This window comes from Erpetoichthys calabaricus, chromosome 11 (genome assembly GCF_900747795.2).
Source record: "Erpetoichthys calabaricus chromosome 11, fErpCal1.3, whole genome shotgun sequence".
Lineage (NCBI taxonomy): Eukaryota > Metazoa > Chordata > Cladistia > Polypteriformes > Polypteridae > Erpetoichthys > Erpetoichthys calabaricus.
Window position 1 is genome coordinate 29,271,189 of NC_041404.2, and position 23,428 is coordinate 29,294,616.

Here is a 23,428-nt window from a genome sequence, read left to right on the forward strand (position 1 = left end):
TGGATGAATAAAAGGGACAACCTGGTTGGCGTTCCAAAATTTCTTGGCTGTCTGATACTGTCATTCTTGCACCTGGCACAGTAGCCTTATAGCGTGAGGATAAAAACAGTCAATGAATATATTGGTGTGAGGGCTAGTGGTCTGAAACTGCTTGTCAAAAAGGAGTAGGGCAGAATGTGACTGTGTAAGATGACTAAGGTGTTTAATGATAAGGTTCGCATTTCTTAAGCAGCTCATGATTTTTTTCCTGAAAAAGGGATCTGTATGACAGAAATATTCTGAGCCAACTTTGCCACCCTATACAGTGCTTTGTGGTTGTGGTAAGTCCACTGATGTTGGTGAGCACTGATGGGAGATATTTGGGCTTTCCTCAGCCATCTAAGAAGTAAAGGTGTTGATGGTCCTTGTTTACAATAGCTGAATGTGTAATGTGTGGTGCCCACTCTAGTGGCTCCAAGAAAGTCTGATACATAAAGCACAAAATGTATGAGTAAGTGCATTTATACATATGTGTATGGCCGGTATACAATCCACACTGTTGGACCAATCTCTGCCAAAATATTTACACCTTCCTCATCTGATCAGAGGAAGACTTTAGACTAGGTCTTGGATCTAAATTTTGATGCTGGTACCTTTGTGTGTGTGTGTTTTTTTCCTTTTCAGTACTGTTTGAACGACAGTGCCACTGGGTGGCTCAGGAAAATAGATAGATACTTTATTAATCCCAAGGGGAAATTCACATTCTCCAGCAGCAGCATACTGATACAAAAAAATATATATATATTAAATTAAAGATTGATAATAATGCAGGAAAAAACAGACAATAACTTTTTATAATGTTAACGTTTACCCCCCCCGGTGGAATTGAAGAGTCGCATAGTTTGGAGGAGGAACGATCTTCTCAGTCTGTCAATGGAGCAGGACAGTGACAGCAGTCTGTCGCTGAAGCTGCTCTTCTGTCTGGAGATGACATTGTTTAGTGGATGCAGTGGATTCTCCATAATTGATAGGAGCCTGCTTAGCGCCCGTCGCTCTGCCACAGATGTTAAACTGTCCAGCTCCATGCCAACAATAGAGCCTGCCTTCCTCACCAGTTTGTCCAGGCGTGAGGCGTCTTTTTTCTTAATGCTAGGACAAACAGACCAGAGCTTAAAATTACTTACTGTTTCTAGTTGTATTATATTGTGTCGCATATATTTAATAATTTATAGTGTATTTCTCCTGAAAAACTGATAAAATATTTTCCTTCATTTTTTTCAAACACTTAACTTACGGAACACAAAGTTAAAAACTTTCCTTTGTTAGCCTTTTTATTTGTTAATTATTAATTAACATCTGATTATGAAAACAAATAATGAAGAACTCCAAACCTTACTAGAATGATTTCAGATAAAACTAAATACATAACAGATTCGTAAATACAATCCACTACAGGCAAAATGCTGTGTATTTTCACCAAATAACCATTACTTACTTACTTACATTATGAAAGTAGAGTAATTAATATCATATCACGATTAACTGATTATAATCTCCCTCTCTAATATCTTACTTTATTTTTACAATTGTTCAGACATTTTTCTCGCAGAAAGACTTTAAACACCTACTCCATTGGGAATGCGTGTTCACTTTAAGTCTCGCGGGCTTCACGTAATCTCGCGCCTGCGCATAGGGCTTAGCTGCGGACAGGCAAGATGGACGGTGATACGCTAACTGGAGATTTCTTGTTTGAACCGGTGGGCAAAGCTGAAGGTATGATATAAGGTGATAATGAATGTCTGAATGGAAATAAAATGTGTGTCTAAAGTATGACAAAGGAGCAGCAAGAGGCAAAATAACATAACGATTTTAGCCATAGGTTGCGGATCTGACCGTGGAATGAATGGCCGACTTCCTGCTAGTTACTTGCAGGCAATGGCCTTAAAAATGCAATTTGCTGGTGGGCGCTGAAAAAGGATAATGCTGCTCAAGGTCGCAGTAGCGAGGTGCTTCGAATGAATGAATGAACGAACGAATGAACGAACGAATGAACGAACGAATGAATGAACGAACGAACGAACGAATTACATCTCTTCACATAGCACAAGTGCGATGGTCACGGCCCATCCATTTTGTGCAAAAACAGCGTGCGGGAGACCGCACCGTTGAAAATTTACAGTACGACGTGCTTGATTGCTTTTAATAGATGATAAAACACACACAAGTAATATGGTGTTTTTATATAAAAAAATATTCTTATGTCTTCTGTAAGTTCCCCAAATGCGAAAGCTGGGGTGAGTAATACCATAAAATATTGTACCTTTTAACTTTGAGAGTTTACGTGAATAGCGAGCATGCATCTGACTCGTATATGCTTGCAGAATTAAAATAAATCGTAAATTCAGTTCCAGGGATACAGCTATATCTGGAAGGGAACTTTGGTGACCTATATCATTTTTCTAAAATACGATAATGTTTAATTTTCATTCTTAAGTACATGATATTTTGGTATTTCAGTAGTAATATTGTGTCCGCTTTTGTTTTGTTCATAATCTATCCATTCAGTGAATTCTTTTATTTCCTGCAGGACGTTCAGAGTTATGTACAGTATTATTAGAAAATGTAGTTCATGCTCTGCCTTACCATTTGTATTTTAAGAACTGAGACATTTTAAGCATAGATAGATAGATACTTTATTAATCCCAAGGGGAAATTCACACGCATACTGCCACAAAGTAAATTGTCCATTCGTTAAAGGGTTCGTTCAGGGTCTAGGGTTACCTGGCTACAGTTCATTATAGCAGTATTTTTCATCGCAATATTTTACTGATACACTGACACATACCAAGATTTGTTAGATCGAACAATTTTAAAGTTCTTTTTTAAAATAATTTTTGACAGTTGTTTAAGAAAATGCGTTGCTAAGTCCTTTAAATGGAGCACTGGCCTCTGTTTGTTTTCACTTAAGAAGACACATAGCCCGTGAGCAGTTCTTCTTCTGGTGGATGCTAACTTTAGCATGGCTGACAGAAAATTCTGTGTTCAAGTTGAGCCTTTGGATTTGTTTTTGTTTTCATTATGCATAACTTGAGCTTATTAACAATCCAGGTTTTTGTACCTCCATTGACTGAAATCCAAGGGTATTTTATAAATAAATTGGGTCATTTTGCAAAGTATACAGAACGATATATTACCTTATCAGAGTAGTGAAAGCAACTGTTTAGCCTCATCAGTAGCAGAAAAAAAATACATGTTAAGCAGTATGAGTTTGATTACCTTTCTTGTTATTAAAGTAATGCTCAAAATATAATATATTGATACATTCAAAAACATGTTTAGGCACCACTGATTCATGAAAGTGTTTTAATCCATGCATGAATTTGCTAAAGTCAAAGATATAGTGGGCCATCAATGGTCAACAGTCATTTATTAGTGTAATATTTCATTACAATTACCACTTTTATTCAACTTAAACTTATCAAGTGGAAAATACTAAAATTGTAATCCATTGTTTCGCATCTAACACACAGACCAGGATTATACATTGTTGTGTATGTCTACAGGAGGAGGAGGAGGTTGGGAGCGTGCACTGATACAGTGCATTGCCGCACCCACCACACAACGAACCACCTCAGGATCCCAAATTAGGACCCGAGTGCAGCCATGCAAAAGGTGGCACTTCAGCAGCACACTAGTTTGAATGGAGGTTTTCTTTACAGTGGCTGGAGACACCCAAGTTTTCCCTGCAAGTTGGAGGACCAGCTTGCAGGCGAAATGCAGGTTAATGTTATATCCAGGACGGAGCAATTGCAGGATAAGGACCTTGCTCAAGGGCCCAGTGGAGTGGAATCACTTCATGGCACTTACGGGATTGCAACTGGCAACCTACCAATTGCCAGCGGAGATCTTCAGAGCCACTAGCAGAAGCTATGAACTTGTGTTTTCTATTTCTTTTCATTGCCTTTCTGATGAATTTGTAGACATCCTGCTGTAAAACTAAGAAAGAAATCTGTACAAACTTGTATTGGGTTTGTATCCCTTGCAGAATGAATTTGAACAGTTAATGATTTAAAATTGGAATTGAGTCACTTCTCGCTTCAGTGTACATGTAGCGAGAGTTGTATCAGGTTTACTCTTGTTCAGACAGTTTAACAGTGAAAATTAATAATAAGCAGAGGGGATGCTAGGTAAATAACACTAAAAGACTGCAAATTTACATCAATCCGTCCATTTTTCTAACGTGCTAATCCAGTTCAGAGTCATGGGGCAGCTGGAGCTTATCCTAGCAATCATTGAACACAAGGCAAGAACAATACATTGGCAGGGTGTCAATCCATCACAGGTTTAACACACACAAACGCACACAAGCAAGGGCAACACTAATCCACTTGGGAGAGAATCCACTTGTTGGGGAGAACATTTAAACTCTGTGCAAGGAACACCAGGGGCACAAACCCTGTCTCCTTAATACAAGGCAGTAACGCTACCACTGTGCCACAAAGGCCAGCGTGTTTATTAGTAAATAACTGCCTAAATAACCAGACCACCAGGAAAGCAGAATAACAGTTTTGCAGAAGATTCTTAAATATTAAAAATCCAGATAAAAACAAGTTAATTATACTTTATCAGTTCCATTAAGAATTTCGAAGACCTGGGTTAGGTCCCCCCTCAGTGTCCTCTGCTCGAGTCTAAACCTGGAGCAGATAAACATGATACATACCTTGCCTCAAGAAAAGAGTGGTAAGAATCCTTGATAAAATGTATGACTTCCAGTTTACTTTTATTGTCACAAGCATGCTTTTGAAACATGGAAGGCTTGTTTCTTAAACTAAAGCCTCAGCTGCTTCAAAGAAACATGCTAGATACATTTTAATGTTTTTGTTTTCACATTGGGACCTCGGTGACCTTCACCTCCATTAGAAAACTCAAGTGCAACCTACATATTTTTTTAAAATTCATAAAAATGCTTCACATTGGAAAACCATTCCATGTGGGAAAATTAATATTTACCATGATTATGAAGATATAACTGACCTGTAAAATCCCAAAGTTTAACAAACCAACTATAGCTCCCTGCGATAGATGACATCCACACTACACCCTGTCTCAGGAAAGTGAACCGTATCAGGCAGGACCCCAGAGACCCTGCACTGTCATTTTTCACCCTCCTCTCACCTGGGAAGCGACTAAAGTCCATTTGGATGCGCACCTCCAGGTTCAGGAACAGTTTCTACCTAACTGCAATCAGACTCATGAACAATTGGTAACCTTGTGTCACCTCCACTGCTACCTGCACATATACTTCTGCCTCTGTCTCTATTTATTCCTAGGATTCTGGTTTTATTTATTTACTTATTTATATTCATTTAGTTATTGTGTTTTTGTCTGTTCACTGTCTGCAGGGGCACATGCAAGCAAGCTTTTCATTGTACTTAGTACTTGTACACATGACAATAAAGAATTGAATTGAACAGTAAAATGAAGCACAAAAATGGTGCTTTAGCAATTATTGCTTCAGCAGCAGTAACTTGCTTTCCATTAAGAAATTTAAAGGACTTCAGCCTGCCAAGACTAAAGCTGAGTAGCCTGGCTGTAATATATGGTGTGAAATGTACATGTGCTACTACTAACATAGCAGCGCACAACCTACTAAATGAATTATGATAAAGCAGAATGGTTCTGGGAGTGAGCACAGGAGCCTGAAAACCGATGAAGGATGCAAGCACGCTGTTTTCCTTTAGTTCATTAATACTGTTGGCTCATTGGGAATCTTCATATGCCCTTTGCATGACAAAATTAATGAATTGTGCAGTTGCACTTGTTAACAAGATAGTCACTTGGTGTGCTCCATAGCGGTAATTTTGAAGCAGTTTTCCATGGACCTTAGTTCACTTTAACACGTGTCATGCAGCAGCATGGTTGTTATAAATAAGTATGTATATAACAGATGTTAGCTAGCTAAATTAATCAACAGTCATCAGAGAGATTATCCCTCACTGTCCTCTGTTTATATATTAAAAAAAAAACAAAAAAAAAAACCCTCACATTGTTCAGTGTGGTGCTTAGGTGTCACCCATTGCATGCCTGCACTCCGATCCCAATCCAGTTGGTTCGTCATGTGGTGGGTGCAGCAATGTGTTGTAATCGGTGCATGCTGGGTCGATTGTGCTGCTGTCCCATCAGAAAATGATCATCAGCTCTGGCGAGACTATGATGGAAAATTTACAACTTTTGCAATACGTTTTGAGGTATTTTATGAGCCTGCATTTCAGTTTTAAGCCATTGTAACCTCCATGATTCAGAGGTTGGTAGATTGACTTTAATAATCAGTAGCTGGCCACAGAAAGTAGTAGTCCATTTTCTGAACTAGAATGTTTATTTAGCTGACATGCAAAGGCAGGAGAGGGAAAATTGTTTATATATATATATAAAAAAAATTAGAATCAAAATATTAAAGCTGAGTTTTAGTGCAATAATGTGTGTAGTACTTGTTAAATTATTACTAACATTATTTGTAATTTTGGGTGCGTTTTTGGCTCTTGCCCTTATTTTTTATGTGATAAAAGTGTTGAATTTGCTAATTATTTCTGACTCGAGCAGTTTTTAATCACTGTCTGATTTAGGTCAAGTACACTAGTAAAACATGACATTTTCTTTCTCAAGGTATTATCCAGACATAGTGCTGCATTTGCTTGCTGTGGAATTTTTACACATTTACCATTTTCAAATTCACCTTTCAAAATCACTGTGTTTCTGTGAGTGTGAATATCTTGCTGAGATTTTGGGAGAACAATGAGGCAGTTGCAGCTGATTGGTTACCTGATTCACATAAAGAAAGAATCAGATGATCAACTTTTAAATTAAATAAAAAAAAAACAAAAGAAAAACAAATAGCTGTCTAAATAAATTAAGCACATATTGGACTGCTTAAAACATAATGAGACCACAAACGTAATTTCTGACTGATGTTTTTATTTGTAATTATTTAATGAGATGAGAAGTCAGTATGGATTAAAAATTTGGTGATTCAGAGAGTGTTTTCTCCAAGTTGACCCACATAGTTTCTGTTTTGAAGGGTGTTCACATTTAGTTCTCCATTAGAAAGCTCATATTCCCAATTCTCCAATATAGTTTTCATGGAGTATAAGTTTAGATTGTATACTGACTAGCATACTGTAATGAAGTATTCCTTTGTTGGTTATTGCAATATTCTTTCCATTTATACAATTATAAAAACATATTTAAATATGATGGATTGACTCCAGTTTTTGTTTACTAGGTATGAAGAGTTAATCCATCCATTTTCCAACCCGCTGAATCCGAACACAGGGTCACGGGGGTCTGCTGGAGCCAATCCCAGCCAACACAGGGCACAAGGCAGGAACCAATCCCGGGCAGGGTGCCAACCCACCGCAGGACACGCACAAACACACCCACATATCAAGCACACACTAGGGCCAATTTAGAATCGCCAATCCACCTAACCTGCATGTCTTTGGACTGTGGGAGGAAACCGGAGTGCCCGGAGGAAACCCGCGCAGACACGTGGGAGAACATGTAAACTCCACGCAGGGAGGACCCGGGAAGCGAACCCAGGTCCCCAGGTCTCCCAACTGCGAGGCAGTAGCGCTACCCACGGCGCCACCGTGCCGCCCATGAAGAGTTAATACTTTTTCAAAATAAATGAAGAATATTTGCATAATTAAATTTCAACATTTTCAGATTTTGACCTAATTATTGTGATGGCCCTGACAATTTACTGAAATGCAAATGTTTGATTCTCAGCTTCTGAGCTATAGAGGTCTTTCAAGGTGATTTTGTATTGGCTCTTCACTGGCTCTCAAAAATACTTAATGCAACGCGACATGTGAGCTTGAGGATGATGCTGCTATACAAGCAGTGTAATTTCTATTAAAAAACAAAAAGTCTTTGCCTTCTGATGTTGGTGGTGGTGTGACCGAAGTATCTACAAATGCCCTTAAATGAAAGTTTGCAGTGTGCACTTTAATCATTTCTGAATTGTTTGACTTGTAATTTTAAACTATGGAGCAGAGAGATAAATCAAGGAAATGTGTCTTTGCCCCAAACCCTTTAGAGGACACCATATATCATAGGCAAAGTCGAGATCTTCTAGTGACAAGAACATGGACTATATTATGCCTCTTCTCTGGTCACTGGTGGACTCTTTCATCACAAAGGCCTCTTGCCACATTCATTTTTGTCATTGCTGCATTCAAATACACCTTCTGTGAAACTTTTATAGTCATTTACATAGTATTTGAACAGTGACACAATTTTCATAATTGTGGCTCTGTATGCCACTGCAGTGCATTTGAAATAAAGCAATCAGTATGCGATTCAAGTGTAGACTTTCAGCTTTCATTTAAGAGGTTTACCAAAAATATTGTATGAGCCATTTAGAAATGACAAACTTTTCTATACATGGTCCCCCTATTTTGTGGGGCTCAAAAATATTTGGTCTTTTGTCGGACAAGCTGTTGTTCCATAGCCAGTTGGGAGCAGGTCCCTCATTATTTGTAAAAGTGACAATGACAATAAAGATCTATCTTATTGCATTAACTGTTAAGCAGGTAGAAGGTCTGGAGTTGATTCCATGTGTGGAATTTGCATTTGGAAGCTGACACTGTGAACTCTCAATATGAGGTTCAAAGAGCTGTCCATGCAAGTGAAAACAATCCATCATTTGGCTGAGAAAACAAAACAAACACTTTAAAGAGAGAGAGCTGAAGAACGAGGAGTGATCAGTTCCACCATTTGGTACATTTTTCAAAAGAAGGAACACACTGGTGAACTTGGCAACACCCGAAAGTCTGGACAACCACGGGAGACAACTATGCTAGCTGACTGCAGAATTCTGTCCTTGGTGAAGAAGAACCCCTTCACAACATTGAGCCAAACCAAGAACACACTCCAGGTGGTAGACCTGTCATTGCTAAAGTTTTTTATAATCAAGAGAAAACTACATAAAAGTAAATAAAGAGGGTTAACTGCAAATTGCAAACCGCTGGTAAACCTCAAGCATAGGAAGGACAGATTAGATTTTGCCAGAAAACATTTTTAAAAAGCCTGTCCAGTTCTGGAACAGTTTTCTTTGTACAAAGGGAAAAAAAAGGTCAGTATGCACAAGAATGATGGAAGAAGAAGAGCATGGAGATGAGAAGAAAGGCTCATGATCCAATGAATACCACATCATCTGTGAAGCATGGTGGAGGCAGTTTTATGGCATGATCATGCATGACACTGAATGGAAGTTGGTCACTAGTGTTTATTGATGACTAGCTGTCCCTCGCGGCTCTGCCCGCGTAGTGGTGAAGCAGAACTTTAAAAATCAATGAAAAAAAATGTAATAACTTGTATTGAGAAGAATTAATTTTGATAGCTTTCGTATCTGAGGGCCTTTTTTTATAAACAGTGTTTTTAGTTTTGCTATAAGGGGCGAGAATGTAGTTGTGATCTCTTTGCCAAAAAAGTAAAAGGTTGGCAAGATATCTCTGGCCAAGTGGAAGGTAGGTACGCTCCAACGTCAAACATTGCCACTGTATCTGATCGTGTTCAGGTCTGATGGGAGAGCGTCCCCCACGTGGGGGGAAGAGCACGTGGCCATGATATCTCTGCCAATGAGCAGGTACCCTGTAAAACACAACTGTGATCTCTCTCTCAAAAATGTTAAATGTTATTCTTTAACAATCTCTAGATGATAATATCTGCTCAACAAACAGGTAGCGCTAACTAAGCGGAGGCAAGGTATGCTCCAACATGTGGTGAGAGGTAGAGCGACTCGAATGGAGGCTGTCGCGTGAGTGAGGAGTGCACCACCTGGCTCCCTGCTCCTGAGGTCCTCCCTCCCCTCGGCCCACAGCCTGTCTCTTGGATTCGTGCAAATAAATTGGTGCTGCAACTGAAGTATAATACTTCGTGCGATGAGAGAAGTTGCAAAAATCAACTGAAATGTTCACAAATTATAGAAAAAAACCTAATCTAAATCCATTAAGTAGTTCTCTCGTGAAAAGCGGACAGACATGCAGACCGATTTTTTTATACATAGAGATTTGACTGCTGGCAGAAATAGGAAGAATTTTGAAGTGTATAGGGCTATACTATCTGTTCAGATTCAGCCAAATGCTGTGAATCTGGTAGGACGATGCTTCACAGTACATTTGGACAATGAGCCAAAACATATTGTGAAAACCAAGTGCTTTTCAAGTCAAAGAAATTAAATATTCAATGGTCAAGTCGGTCAACTGAACTCAACCCAACTAGACTTGCATTTCACTTGCTGAAGACAAACCTAATGTCAGAAAATTCAACAAACAAGCAGCAAGTAAAGACAGCTGCAGTAAGACCTGGCAAAGCATCGCTAGGGTGGAATCCCAGCAGGTAGAGATGACCATGTGTTCAGACTTCAGGCATTGAGTGTAAAGGATTTTTGATCAAATATTTAAAATGATCATTATATTTATGATTGTTAGTTTGTCCAAATACTTTTGAGTCCCTGAAAATAGGGAAACCATGCATAAAAATGGCTGTCATTCCTAAACACTGCATATATTTTTGGTAAACCCCTTAAATTGAAATTCTACACTTCAATCACATAATGATTCCTTTATTTAAAATCCATTATGGTGTCATGCCAAATTATGAAAATTGTCACTGTCCAAATACTTAAGGATCTGACTGTATATACCCTTCATAACAGCACATATCCTCATTTAAGTGGATGACATTAATATAAACACTTTCTGAATGCTGAATGACTTTTAAGTGTTGATTTTTTTCTCTCTCTCTCTCTGATTCCCAGACCTATTTTTAAAAGGTTTCTCTTGTGACTCAAAGTTATGTATTAGTTATCTCCATCATCTGTTTGTGCCTATAGTAAGCCTTAAATAGATAAGAAATTAATCCTTTAGCTTGCTTGTATCTGTTTATACAGAATGTAATCAACAATGAATCAATACAAGTAAGAACTGCCATTCCTAATTAATCTTAGTTATGCATAATGTATTGGATAAACTCGAACTGTGTTGCAGTATTAGTGGACTAACAGTTGTTTTTTATGACCATTTACATATTTAATGGTGATCATTACTAAACTGTAAGGTAATGTAGCTTAAGGTATTGTTAAATTAAAATATTACATAGTGTTTTATCAGTATTTTTTTTATTATTGGTACCAGACATTAGGCCCGTTACAATAACGGGCGCGAGAACAGTAGTGCATAAACATTAGTATTTTGCAAGAAGCCTAAAGTAAAATAATAATAAAAGTAAAATAGAAACGTATATGACAATACAGTAAGTATAATTAATATTACATTTATCCTCTCCTCTGTGGCTGTTGATTGATGTGTTGTGTCTGTTTGAAAATCTCCTATCTTGCCTCTCTTTATTTTAGCTTGCTGTGACATTTCTCCAGCAAGTACTGTGCAGTTCCCCAGCAAGTATTTTAATCTGTGCTGGCGTGCATTGTATGTGTGGCGTCTCCCCAGCAACGGATTTTATGTGCGTGAAAATAAATCTACTTTTAAAAGTTATCCTATTGTAATATCCTGAAAATTCGTATATTTAGGAAAACCCCTTCAACGACTGACACTTTACACTTTACCGGGCCAAGCTTCTTAATCGCAAATCTGACATCCTCAGAGTGAACACTTGCACAACAACAAACACTAATCCCACCTCTTTGGGGAAGCTGGTCTCCGCGTCTCAGTACCCGATTGGATTTTTCGTGCCTTATGTTTTAGGTGTTACCTCCTTTACCGATATCCGATTGGATCAGCCTCGCGATATTTTATAGGTCCTGCCCTCTCTGTCTTGTGTGACGCGTCTGGCGGCCTTTGAAGCATCTGCTAGAGGCCGGTGACTCTGCCACTCATTCCGCCCTTCCCTGTACTTCCGCCTTGTCCGTAATATGCGTTTAATTTTCTGTCACAACAGTGGGCAATCAGCAGAGTCTCCTCAGGAACTGATGTAATGTGTGGCATGCAGCTGATAATCGTGGCTGTGGCATCTCTCCAGCAAGTACTGTGCAGTTCACCAGCAAGTATTTTAATCTGTGCTGGCGTGCAGCTGATTATTGTATGTGTGGCGTCTCCCCAGCAACAGATTTTATGCGCACGGCTGCGAGTACCCAATCAGCACTCTCCCCAGCAATGATGTAATTTATTAAAGAGTGCCCCGCGCATGCGCACTTCACCAGAAGACACACACACACATGGATGCACACAGGGATTTTATTAAAGAGGATGCCATTGTGATAATTTTCATAAATGTTCTCATGTCCCTTTGTCTTGATTGAGTAAAATAACATTCAAAAATTATTTTAATGTACAATTTTATATGAAGTATCATTTTGTATGCAGGATGTATTGTGCGGTAAATGCCCTTGGCTGTACTTTCAAATCAAGACTTGTAACATTTTTTTGTTTCAGTGAATCGGATGATAAAAGACAATTGTCATATGTTCTCGGATACACATTGCAAAGTATGCAGTGCAGTTCTGATTTCTGAGTCACAAAAACTTGCACATTATCAGGTAAGTAATTTTGAATGATCCTTTTTCTGTTTTGGTCATGTTTGTCACAGAAAGGTTCAAGTATTCATGAAATTATGAAAAAACAATGTGTTTACTTCTTCAGGGTAAAAAACATGCCAATAAGGTTCGGCGATACATAAGCATCCACAAAGATGAGGAGCCATTGGTGAAAAGGGTAAAACTACAACCTGAGGAAGTAAGTAAGAATTTCATTTTTAGTTTACTAGCTGTTTTTCATTAAACTCCATTGTTACCACTGGAGTTTGACTATAATGATACTTGGTTTTTTAGGTTTATTTAAAATTTGGCCTTGTAATAAATATCATGTTAACAAACATGCACACTTTGTTTGTTTGCTTCTTCTTGGACTATCATGCACTGTAATGGAGCTGTTTCCATGGGGTTTACCCACTAACACACAATAGATGATTTTAGTAAATATTAAAAGTTAGCGTGTGATTTTGCAAAGTCAAAGGTGAGAGTAAAATTTTAACATGAATTATATTCCCATTGATGCTAAGTTAATTTGTTTTTTCTGGTTATGAAAAGAGACTTGTTATAAAGTCTTTAGCAGTAGCAGCAATGGAGAAAATGAACATCTTGAAGTCTTGGGTCTTTCTTTCATTTGACCCCATATTCTTTACATGAAATGCAGACCTGTTTTAAATCAACTTAGTATACTGAAATTTTTTTCTTATTACCATGAAAAGTGGCTTTAGAAAACAAGATGAGGTGAGTTTAGCTGACGCTTTTATTCAAGGGTATTTACATTACATCAGTTTTAGGGATAATTTTTACTGTTTGACTTGAGTCAAAGTCACACAGTGAGTTACAGCTTGGAACCCAACTGGAAAATTTAGGAGTAAAGTCCAGAGTTTTTTACCAGTACACCGCACCATCTACTAAGACAACACCACTACTTTGCATGTTGGCAGTCGAACTTTGGACGCTTCAGTAAATGTCATAATATTTGACGAACCATACATCTCTACTACACTGCTTTTGTATACAAATTTATAATGTGGGCTAGCCCATAATGCTTTTTACCTGTAACTGTAATTATACTGTAATTATCCGTAATTCATAATGTTATAGTTTGTCCCCATTGATTCTCTTTTTACCAGCTTTACATTTAACACAAAAAGTGGTAATATTTTCTTTACCAAAAGTATACTGTTTTGTTAATAATTTTGAAGTAATTGGATACTCTATTTATTGTTCAGTCATGCTTGGGTCATTCAAATGACATAACTGTAGAGACTCTGTTTTAGTTTTGCAGTATTAGGATATGAATACAGTATCTTTGTTTATTTAAAAGCACAGGGAAATTAAATGGTGGACGAGTTCACAAAATGATGCAGAGATTGAAGCAGCAACTTTGGTTGAAATTAGGAGTGTGCCAGTAGGCTGCTTATCTTGACCAAAATACTGACAGTTAATTGTTCTATCTCTACTATCTAGGGGAGGGTGTTTATGGTATAGATTAAGTTACTGCTATCAGATTATTTTCCATTTACGAAATAGTTTAAATGTGTTTATTTTTTTCTTTAAACAAACTTGCCTTTTTTTGTTTAAACAGTGTATTGCTTCCCTACCAACAGTAGCATATATACTATGCAGAAGTATAAGGTACTTTCTTGTGTTTACATATATAAAAAAAAAAAAAAGCTGAAGGTTTTTTTTTTTTTTTTTTACTTAAATGAATGTTTCACTGCAAACCGTAGCCTATAAATGATAAATGGGCTCCAAGCTGTAGCCTATTACCAAAATTAATCATAGCAAAGGTACACTTTGACATTTTTAAAACTGCGTTTTTATGCGTTTCTGCAAATTGTTTCTATTTGATGATTTAATGAAAGCCTTTTTGAAGAAATGGTGGCTAGTAGCCTTTTTATATCAAAATAAGTCTAAACTGCAGACATTGGATTTGGTTTCAAAATAATTTCTCTCGCCTAAGGTCATTCACAATCACTGTCCAGTCATTACCTGGAATAACATTATCCAGTTAAATTGAAAGTTGGTTTAGAATTGCTATAAATCAAAATATGTATTTATTTTTAATTGAGTAGCTTTGGCTAATTTGACAGCCTAACTTATACTGTAAGTGAATAATTCAGTCTTTTGGCCTTTGGAATCTTGAACCATGTATATTACTGAATCCACTCTGATTTGTACTGTTAAATAATGCAAATGAATGGCTTCTAAATGTCAATATTGTATAAAGTCATCATATTATGATAATAAAATAGAAATAAGATGCTTAGCAACCAAACAATATATAAAGAGTTGTCTTACTTTGGTGAAGTAAGGTTTAACTTTTTTTATTACTTTTATTGCTAGTCCCATTTTCATTTGGTTCCAGTGAAGAGCCTCGATCCTTGGCTGTTTGCCTTTGTGCATGTTGTAATATGTGTGAAACATTTACATTTCCTGGTTTCATTCTGTGTAGTTGTTTAGGGTTTATATAGCTTGTCTTATGGCATCTAGCTTATCTATGACATACTGTAGGTCTTTTCCACATTGTTTTTTAGCACTAAATGTCATATATTAAGGTAAGCCTCACTTTACCCCCATTTTGAGCTTCATTCTTGGCACCAACCCAGGTTGAGCACGAACCCTCACATATATACCCTTAAAACTTGACTACATTCTGTTTTTTAAAATAAGGTCATATAACCTCTTGTTTACATAATAGGTAATCTTTCTCTTTGAAGCTCTTATGGCTCTAAATTGCCCATTAAATTTGCCAGGAATTCATTTGCTGTTTTAATGGGTGAGCTCATATACCTTGCATTTGACCAAGTATTCAAACTAGTTTAAACCAACTTAATGTCTTTTGTCTTGTGATGGTTTTAGTGATTACATCTTCTGTAGGTTAACCCTACTCTTTATTAGGGAGAGCAAAGAAATGAATCTCTAGTCTAAACTAAGGGATTGAGCTGGGCTGTAGGATGAATGTTAAGTACACAGAACACATTTCAGGTTTACAGGCATTCTGAAAGAAAGAAAAATCTGTTTTGCCATTCAGTACACTACAAAGGTGGTATCCAAATGTCTGCTTTTGGCTTAATGCGTTATTTGATGCCTTTTGAAATTGAATATTGTTCATTTTGTAAATCATTTTACAGTGATCCCTCGCTATATCGCGCTTCACCTTTCGCGGCTTCACTCTTGCGGATTTTATATGTAAGCATATTTAAATATATATCGTGGATTTTTTGCTGGTTCGCGGATTTCTGAGGACAATGGATCTTTTAATTTCTGGTACATGCTTCCTCAGTTGGTTTGCCCAGTTGATTTCATACAAGGGACGCTATTGGCAGATGGCTGAGAAGAAACCCAACTTACTTTCTCTCTCCCTCTCTTGTGCTGCCTTTCTCTGATCCTGACGTAGGGGGTGTGAGCAGGGGGGCTGTTCACAAACCTAGACGATACGGACGCTCGTCTAAAAATGCTGAAAGATTATCTTCACGTTGCTACCTTCTGTACAGCTGCTTAGTGAAGCGACATGCCGCACGGTGCTTCGCATACTTAAAAGCTCAAAGGGCACGTATTGATTTTTGACTTTGTTTTTCTCTGTCTCTCTCTCTCCCTGCTCCTGACGGAGGGGGTGTGAGCTGCCGCCTTCAACAGCTTTGTGCCGCGGTGCTTCGCATACTTAAAAGCCAAACAGCCCTATTGATTTGTTTGCTTTCCTCTCTGTTTCCTTTGAAGAGGAAGATATGTTTGCATTCTTTTAATTGTGAGACAGAACTGTCATCTCTGTCTTGTCATGGAGGACAGTTTAAACTTTTGAAAAAGAGACAAATGTTTGTTTGCAGTGTTTGAATAACGTTCCTGTCTCTCTACAACCTCCTGTGTTTCTGCGCAAATCTGTGACCCAAGCATGACAATATAAAAATAACCATATAAACATATGGTTTCTACTTCGCGGATTTTCTTATTTCGCGGGTGGCTCTGGAACGCAATCCCCGCGATGGAGGAGGGATTACTGTATTTTCTTCAGTACATAGATGATAAATTGTTAAATAAAATGTTGCTTCCTACATTAAAATCTAGTGAAGGGGATGTAGAGATACTAAAGATGTCATTTAAAAAAATAAACTACTTGTTCGCTACACATTTTTTTAAAAGGTCTCCTGAAAGGTTTGCCATAATGTATATTTAAGGTAAAATTCAAGTGCCTGTTTTATGCACATCACATTTTAATGCTCCATTATTTTATTAAATGCATAATATCTATAGCAATTTTCCAGGCAACTGTGTTAAATGAATAATATACTGAAGAGTACATTTTTTTTTCCCTGGATACTTGTATCAACTTCATGTATAAAAATTGCAGATTTTCGAGTTTTAAAATAAAAGTTGTAGTTTATTGCTTTCTTTGAAAAACCAAACATGTTTGTTTAAGTCTGTCACATTTTTATTTATCTTTCAACAAGGCTAACAGAAATACTACCCTGGCAACACTGAGTATTTCTGCTGGTGTATAATAAAGTAAGATCCTTAATTTGCTAAGTTGAAGTATGGTGCTTCAATTAGTGTGTGAGCGCAGTATTTGTTTTAAGGAAGTTAACTTTTAAATTCATATCGATTGAGAAATTATGAACTTTAGTTGAATGAGTTTTATGTTTTTGTTTTGTAGACTAAAAGTAATGGTGAAGTAGATCGTTCTAAGGCTTGCCCCCTTTGCAATATGACTTTCTCTTCACCAGTAGTGGCAGAGTCTCACTACCAAGGCAAAGTTCACTCCAAAAACCTGAAGCTGAATCAACAAGTGATCTTGGCACAAGGTGAGGAAAAATAGATCTCTCTAAAATTTTAAGAATAAACATATAATTCTCAACAGTTTGTGTTTTGTGAAACTTATTACTGAACTTTAGCTATTTAAGCAATTGTGGTCTGGTTTGCCTTTTATTTTAAGTATGTGGGAGAAATATTCAAGAATAAGGTGACATATGCTTGATTTTTACAAATATACAGTCTCTGAAATTTTTGTTTGCATAGCATGTATTTCATATTTTACACAAATTTAATTAACATTTTTTTCAGTAAAGGAGATGAACACTTGATAATCATATCTTGTTTCAGTACATTTTTCCTTTCTTCTTCTAAAGGCCCTTGGTATTTGACATAAAATAATAAAGGCACATTGTGATTTTGGTGAGGTGAAACTTATGCAGGTGTCATTTTTTAATATTGCCATTAAATATTATGTATTTTTAATATTATTATTAAATTAAATAATATGTGCCATTGACACATCTATTTAATACATTTAGTAAGGAATTTGTGAGAAAATTTGGCAGATTGATTCATATGTGAATTAAGATGTTGAACCATACATGTTATTGTGTTACTATTATGTAACCTTTTTACTTAAATGAAATTTGTTTTCTCTGGTTTCTAATTATTGTAGTATTGTAGTATTATGTTGTTTAACATTTGATTTTCTCTAGTTTTTTTTTTTTTTACATGTATTCTTCATGACACAGGGGTTGTGTGAGTTTTCGATTGTAGATCTATATAATAAACGCTTGTTTCAAAATTTGTTATTACATTTTTTAAGGGTTAAAGTAAATCAGCAAGTAAACGAGAAAACTATTGAGTCCACATAATTCAATTCCGGTTCAACTTATATATATGTATATGTATATGTATATGTATGTGTGTGTGTATATGTATATATATATATATATATATATATATATATATATATATATATATGTATATATATATATATATATATATATATATATACACATATACATATATATATATATATATACATACACACATAAATATATATATATATATATACATACATACATACATACATACATATATATATGTACATATATATATGTACATATATATATGTACATATATATATGTACATATATATATGTACATATATATATGTATATATATGTACATATATATATGTACATATATATATGTACATATATATATGTACATATATATATGTATATATAATGTACATATATATATGTATATATATATGTACATATTATATATGTATATATATATGTACATAATATATATGTATATATATATGTACATATATATATGTATATATATATGTACATATATATATGTACATATATATATGTACATATATATATGTATATATATATATGTACATATATATATGTATATATATATATGTACATATATATACGTATATATATATATGTACATATATATACGTATATATATATGTACATATATGTACGTATATATATATGTACATATATGTACGTATATATATATATGTACATATATGTACGTATATATATATATGTACATATATGTACGTATATATATATATGTACATATATGTACGTATATATATACGTACATATATGTACGTATATATATACGTACATATATGTACGTATATATATACGTACATATATGTACGTATATATATATATGTACATATATGTACGTATATATATATATGTACATATATGTACGTATATATATACGTACATATATGTACGTGTATATATATATGTACATATATGTACGTGTATATATATATGTACATATATATACGTGTATATATATATGTACATATATATACGTGTATATATATATATATGTACATATATATACGTGTATATATATATGTATGTACATATATATATGTATATATATATGTGTATATATATATGTATATATATATATGTGTATATATATGTATAATTTATAATATGGTAATTACACTCAAAGCAATCATTTATGCAATCACAATGCCTTTTATGCCCATACACTACTGGTCAAAAGTTTTAGAACACCTCAGTTTTTCTTCAAAGTTTATCAATTAAAATGCAATGAATGACCTAAAATGGAGAAAAGCTAAGCGGTCAACTGCCAGAGTTTAAATTTCAACTTTAGGTTAAGAAAAACTGAACAAAAGAAAATTTTAGAATATTACAAATGGACCTTCTTCAGAGAACAACGAATACTTTACAACCTACATATGTTCTGCAGCTATAAAGCTAATTAACACTAGAATCCCTGAAGCCTACGAAAAGAGTCATAATCCCAGTGTCACCATAAATTCCATCACACTTCTCCATTAGCATTGTTTGTTTTGTAAAAGTGTTGATCAGCACAAGCAGCAAGCAGACTGCTATCCCACCTCCCCCCCACCGCCAAAGCTTACCTCGGGCAAAAAGTTCTTCCAGCTCAAGTCTCGTTTATCTGGGTATGAGGTGCCTGGAGTTGTATAGGGTAAATAATATATTGTTATTTGGAACACATGCATTTTATATGTGTTCCGTGTCTACAACAATCTGTGTAAATGTCGGATGACAGGAAATGTGAGAAATGCAAGAAATGTTGAACACATAGCTAAAACAGAAACTTTTTGCATGTTATAGTACTAATGAAAAAATTTTAACATGATGTGTATATGTGTGAAGACTGAAGTTCAAACACTTTCACAAAAGAAACTCATAACAAAACAAGTGCGCTGTTATCCAAGGATATAACTGAAGAAAAAGAAATTGGGTTAGGGTATGCCGCTGACACGGCCACTTGGGTGATGCAGCAGTAAGAAAAGCTGACTTATAATCAAGAGGTTGCGGGTTCGATTCTGGGTACTTCCCAGAATTACCATTTTGAGTAGTGAGCTGCTCTTATTGTTAGTATTATACAATAAAAACAAACATTTGGTTTGAGTCTGTAACAGCCCGTGTAAATTTATGGAACTTTTAAAGGTTAGCGTGTTGTGTGTGGTTTTTTTTTTTTTTTTAAATTCAGTCTTATTCTTTCAGTCACGTTCATTCTGCCCCAGATCTCATACTGTTGTTTTCAAATAAAGATGTACTATAACAGAGGTGAACTCACATGTGCAATGCTGCTTCAATACACAAATTACTTCAGCTTCAGGTGGAAGATCCCATTTTACGCAACTGTTATCACGGTTCTGCCTTTGTTCAGAAACGGCTCCTTAAATGTCCACTAACACATAAGAACAATGTAGCTGCACCAGCTGTAAAGGCAAAAGATGGCACCGTTTGGATTCCGCAAGAGGTCAGCCGTCATTCTGCCAGTCAATCTTCCACACGCATGTCCTTCAATGAAACAGCAGGGCATGCTGACTCGCCAAGGTATTATGCAAAGTTTCATTTGTGATTTATATGTTGCTTATATAAAAGCCACATCAAATGTTATTTACCTTGATTTATTTACTTATTTTCCTACAGCGTAAAGTCACAAGTAGAATGCAGAGCTATCTCTGTTTGATCGACACGGGCATGGTTACAAAGTACATGTGCAATGCTGCTTCAGTACGCAAATGACTTTAGCTGCAGGTTGAAGATCGCATTTTATGCAACTGTTTTCACGGTTCTGCCTTTGTTCAGAAACGGCTCCATAAGCTTTATGACCTTAGTCTCGGAAAGTCTTTCTCCTTTGGGGTGACTAGGATCTTTTCCTGAATAAGATGTGGCATTGCACATGTACTTTGTCAGCATGCTCATGACGATCAAACACAGGAAGTTTTGCAATTTAGTTGCGACTTTATACTGTAGGAAGATAAGTAAATAAATATAATTAAACAACACTCAATGTAGATTTTATATAAGTAACATAAAAACCATCACAAAACGCAAACAGAACTTTGCAGAATACCTTGGCGAGCTCTGTAAGCCCTTCTGTTTAGTTGAAGGACACGTGGGGCAGACTGACTAGAAGGATGATGCCGACCTGTTGCTGCATCTAACCAGTGCCATCTTTCGCCTTTGTGCCTGGTACAGCTGCGTTGTTCTTATGTGTGAGTGGACGTTTCTTGCGGGGAGGGCTTCTGTTCTCTTCCTCTGATGTAGAACCCTTATTCTCATCTGTGTTCACCTCTGTTATAGCATGTCTTTATTTGAAAACATCAGTGTCAGATCTGGGGGAGCGTAAACGTGACTGAGAGAAGAAGACTGAATAAAAAAAAAAAAGAAAAAAGCCACTAACCTTTATAAATACCATAAATTTACACCAGCTGTTACAGACTCAAATCAAATGTATGTTTTTATTGTACAATAGTAACAATAAGAGCAGCTCACTACTCAAAACGGTAATTCTGGGAAGCTCCCAGAATTGAACCTGCAACCTCTTGATTATGAGTCAGCAGTTCGTAATGCTGCACCACCCAAGCGGTAGTGTCAGCGTCATACCCTGACCCGATTTTTCTTTATCTTCGCTTATGTCCATCAATAAAAGCGCACTTGTTTCGTTATTCATGTACCTTTTGTGAAAGTGCTTATTTGATATTTGAACTTCAGTATTCACACATTAAACTCTTAATGTCAAAATTTTGTTGTTAGTACTATAACATGCAAAAAGTTTGTTTTAGCTATGTGTTCAACGTTTCTTGCATTTCTCGCATTTCCTGTCATGCTACATTTACATAGATCATTATAGGCACGGAACACACACGAAATGCCTGTGTTCCAAATAATATTTTATTTACCCACATACCCAAATAAACAAGACTTGAGCTGGGAGAACATTTTGCCCAAGTTGAGCTGTGGCGTTGGGGGGTGATGGGATAGCAGAGAGGTGCAAAGGAATTTAAGGTGGCCTGGGATTAAGAGTTTTTTCGTAGGCTTCAGGGATTCTAGTGTTAAGCCTTGTAAATTGAAGCAAACAATTAGCACATTTGTCCCATCCTCTGTTAATTTACTGAAAAACCCCCTCTGTCTTATAGCACAGTTGGAACAGACTGTATTACTATACCCTCTGAAGTACACCTTGGACAATTTTGCACTGTAGAAAGTTGTCAATTCCAGTGATAATGGCAAGAAAACTGCAATTGACAAATGAAATGAGACAGAGTATTATTACCCTTAGAAGTGTAGACCTTTCATTTAGAGATATTGCAAAAAAAAAAAAAAATCGGTGTCAGGTGAATCCAGTGGTGTCCTACACAATCCAAAGGCAATTGGAAACTGGAAGAAACTCTGGCTCTGCCAGATCTCCTTCTATCAAAGTCACCACCCAAGCAGAAAAGTTTCTGAGGGTCACCGACTTATGTGATAGACTCCCTACAGCACAGCAGCTTCAAGCAGAGCTTAACAGTGGTCGAGAAAAGCAAGTGTCAGTTTCTATAGTGAAGAGAAGACTTTGTGCTGTAGGTTTGACAGGTCAAGTGGCAGTAAAAAAGCCATTCTGTAAAGGACAAAAATAGAGACTTGAAATACTGACTGTGGACTACTGGAGACAGGAAGAAAATCTTATGGACTGATGAATCACGCAGCATGTTTGCATGCCGTCAAGTTGGTGAAAGGATGGTTCCTCAGTGTGTGTGACATAAACTGCCAAATGTGGAGGAGGAGTTGGTGACTTGCACAGGGTAACTAGCATTCTGGATTAAAAGGGTTATCACAGGTTGGCTGTTATATCAGCAAAAGGTGGCTACTATAATGAATCAAAAATTTGAATACAATTCTGTACACTTAAAGATTCCTTGTCTTTTTTTTGCTATTGTTTATTTGTTCTTTGCCTTGATTTCATGAAACATTAAGACATTAAACTGCATGCCTTTTCATAAAAGTTCAAAAAACTGAGGTGCTGTAAAACTTTTGACTGTGTATGTGCATCCCTATAGTGCATTAAAAGAAAAGTGTTATTCCTTATGTTGTACTATTTTTCCCCCACATCCTAAAGATATTTATGTTAGGTTTATTGGATTACTTAAAGTTAACCCTTTGTGTATGAAGTGGACTTGTGCCATGTGTAGGGTTGGATCCAAGTTGTGTTCAGTGCTCCTGGTTTGTGTTCACCATAGCAGTATAAGATGGATTAAAGTGGTTTGGGGAAAACAGAATTTTTTTTAACTGTTTTGATAGTTTGTAGCGATACTTAATTTTT

At 36.2% G+C, this 23,428-nt stretch overlaps 1 protein-coding gene and 1 long non-coding RNA gene across 20 annotated transcripts in view; one reads left to right on the top strand and one right to left on the bottom strand.

Moving 5' to 3' along the window:
• Nucleotides 1-694: 694 nt before the first annotated feature.
• LOC127529658 (uncharacterized) lies at nt 695-1,605 on the bottom strand. The gene is made up of 2 exons (XR_007936274.1): nt 1,483-1,605; nt 695-1,128 (listed from the first exon to the last, which is right to left on the bottom strand). It is a non-coding gene; the product is annotated as an uncharacterized LOC127529658 (long non-coding RNA).
• Nucleotides 1,606-1,646: 41 nt separating this feature from the next.
• znf346 (zinc finger protein 346) overlaps nt 1,647-23,428 on the top strand; it is a 36,454-nt gene continuing 14,672 nt past the window's right edge. For all 19 annotated transcript variants that reach the window (XM_051933915.1, XM_051933920.1, XM_051933916.1 and 16 more), the window contains exons 1-4: nt 1,647-1,752; nt 12,429-12,532; nt 12,636-12,728; nt 17,178-17,325. In XM_051933915.1, the coding sequence (XP_051789875.1) occupies nt 1,695-1,752; nt 12,429-12,532; nt 12,636-12,728; nt 17,178-17,325 (403 nt within the window). In that variant the 5' untranslated portion in view covers nt 1,647-1,694. The remainder of the gene's footprint in view (nt 1,753-12,428; nt 12,533-12,635; nt 12,729-17,177; nt 17,326-23,428) is intronic.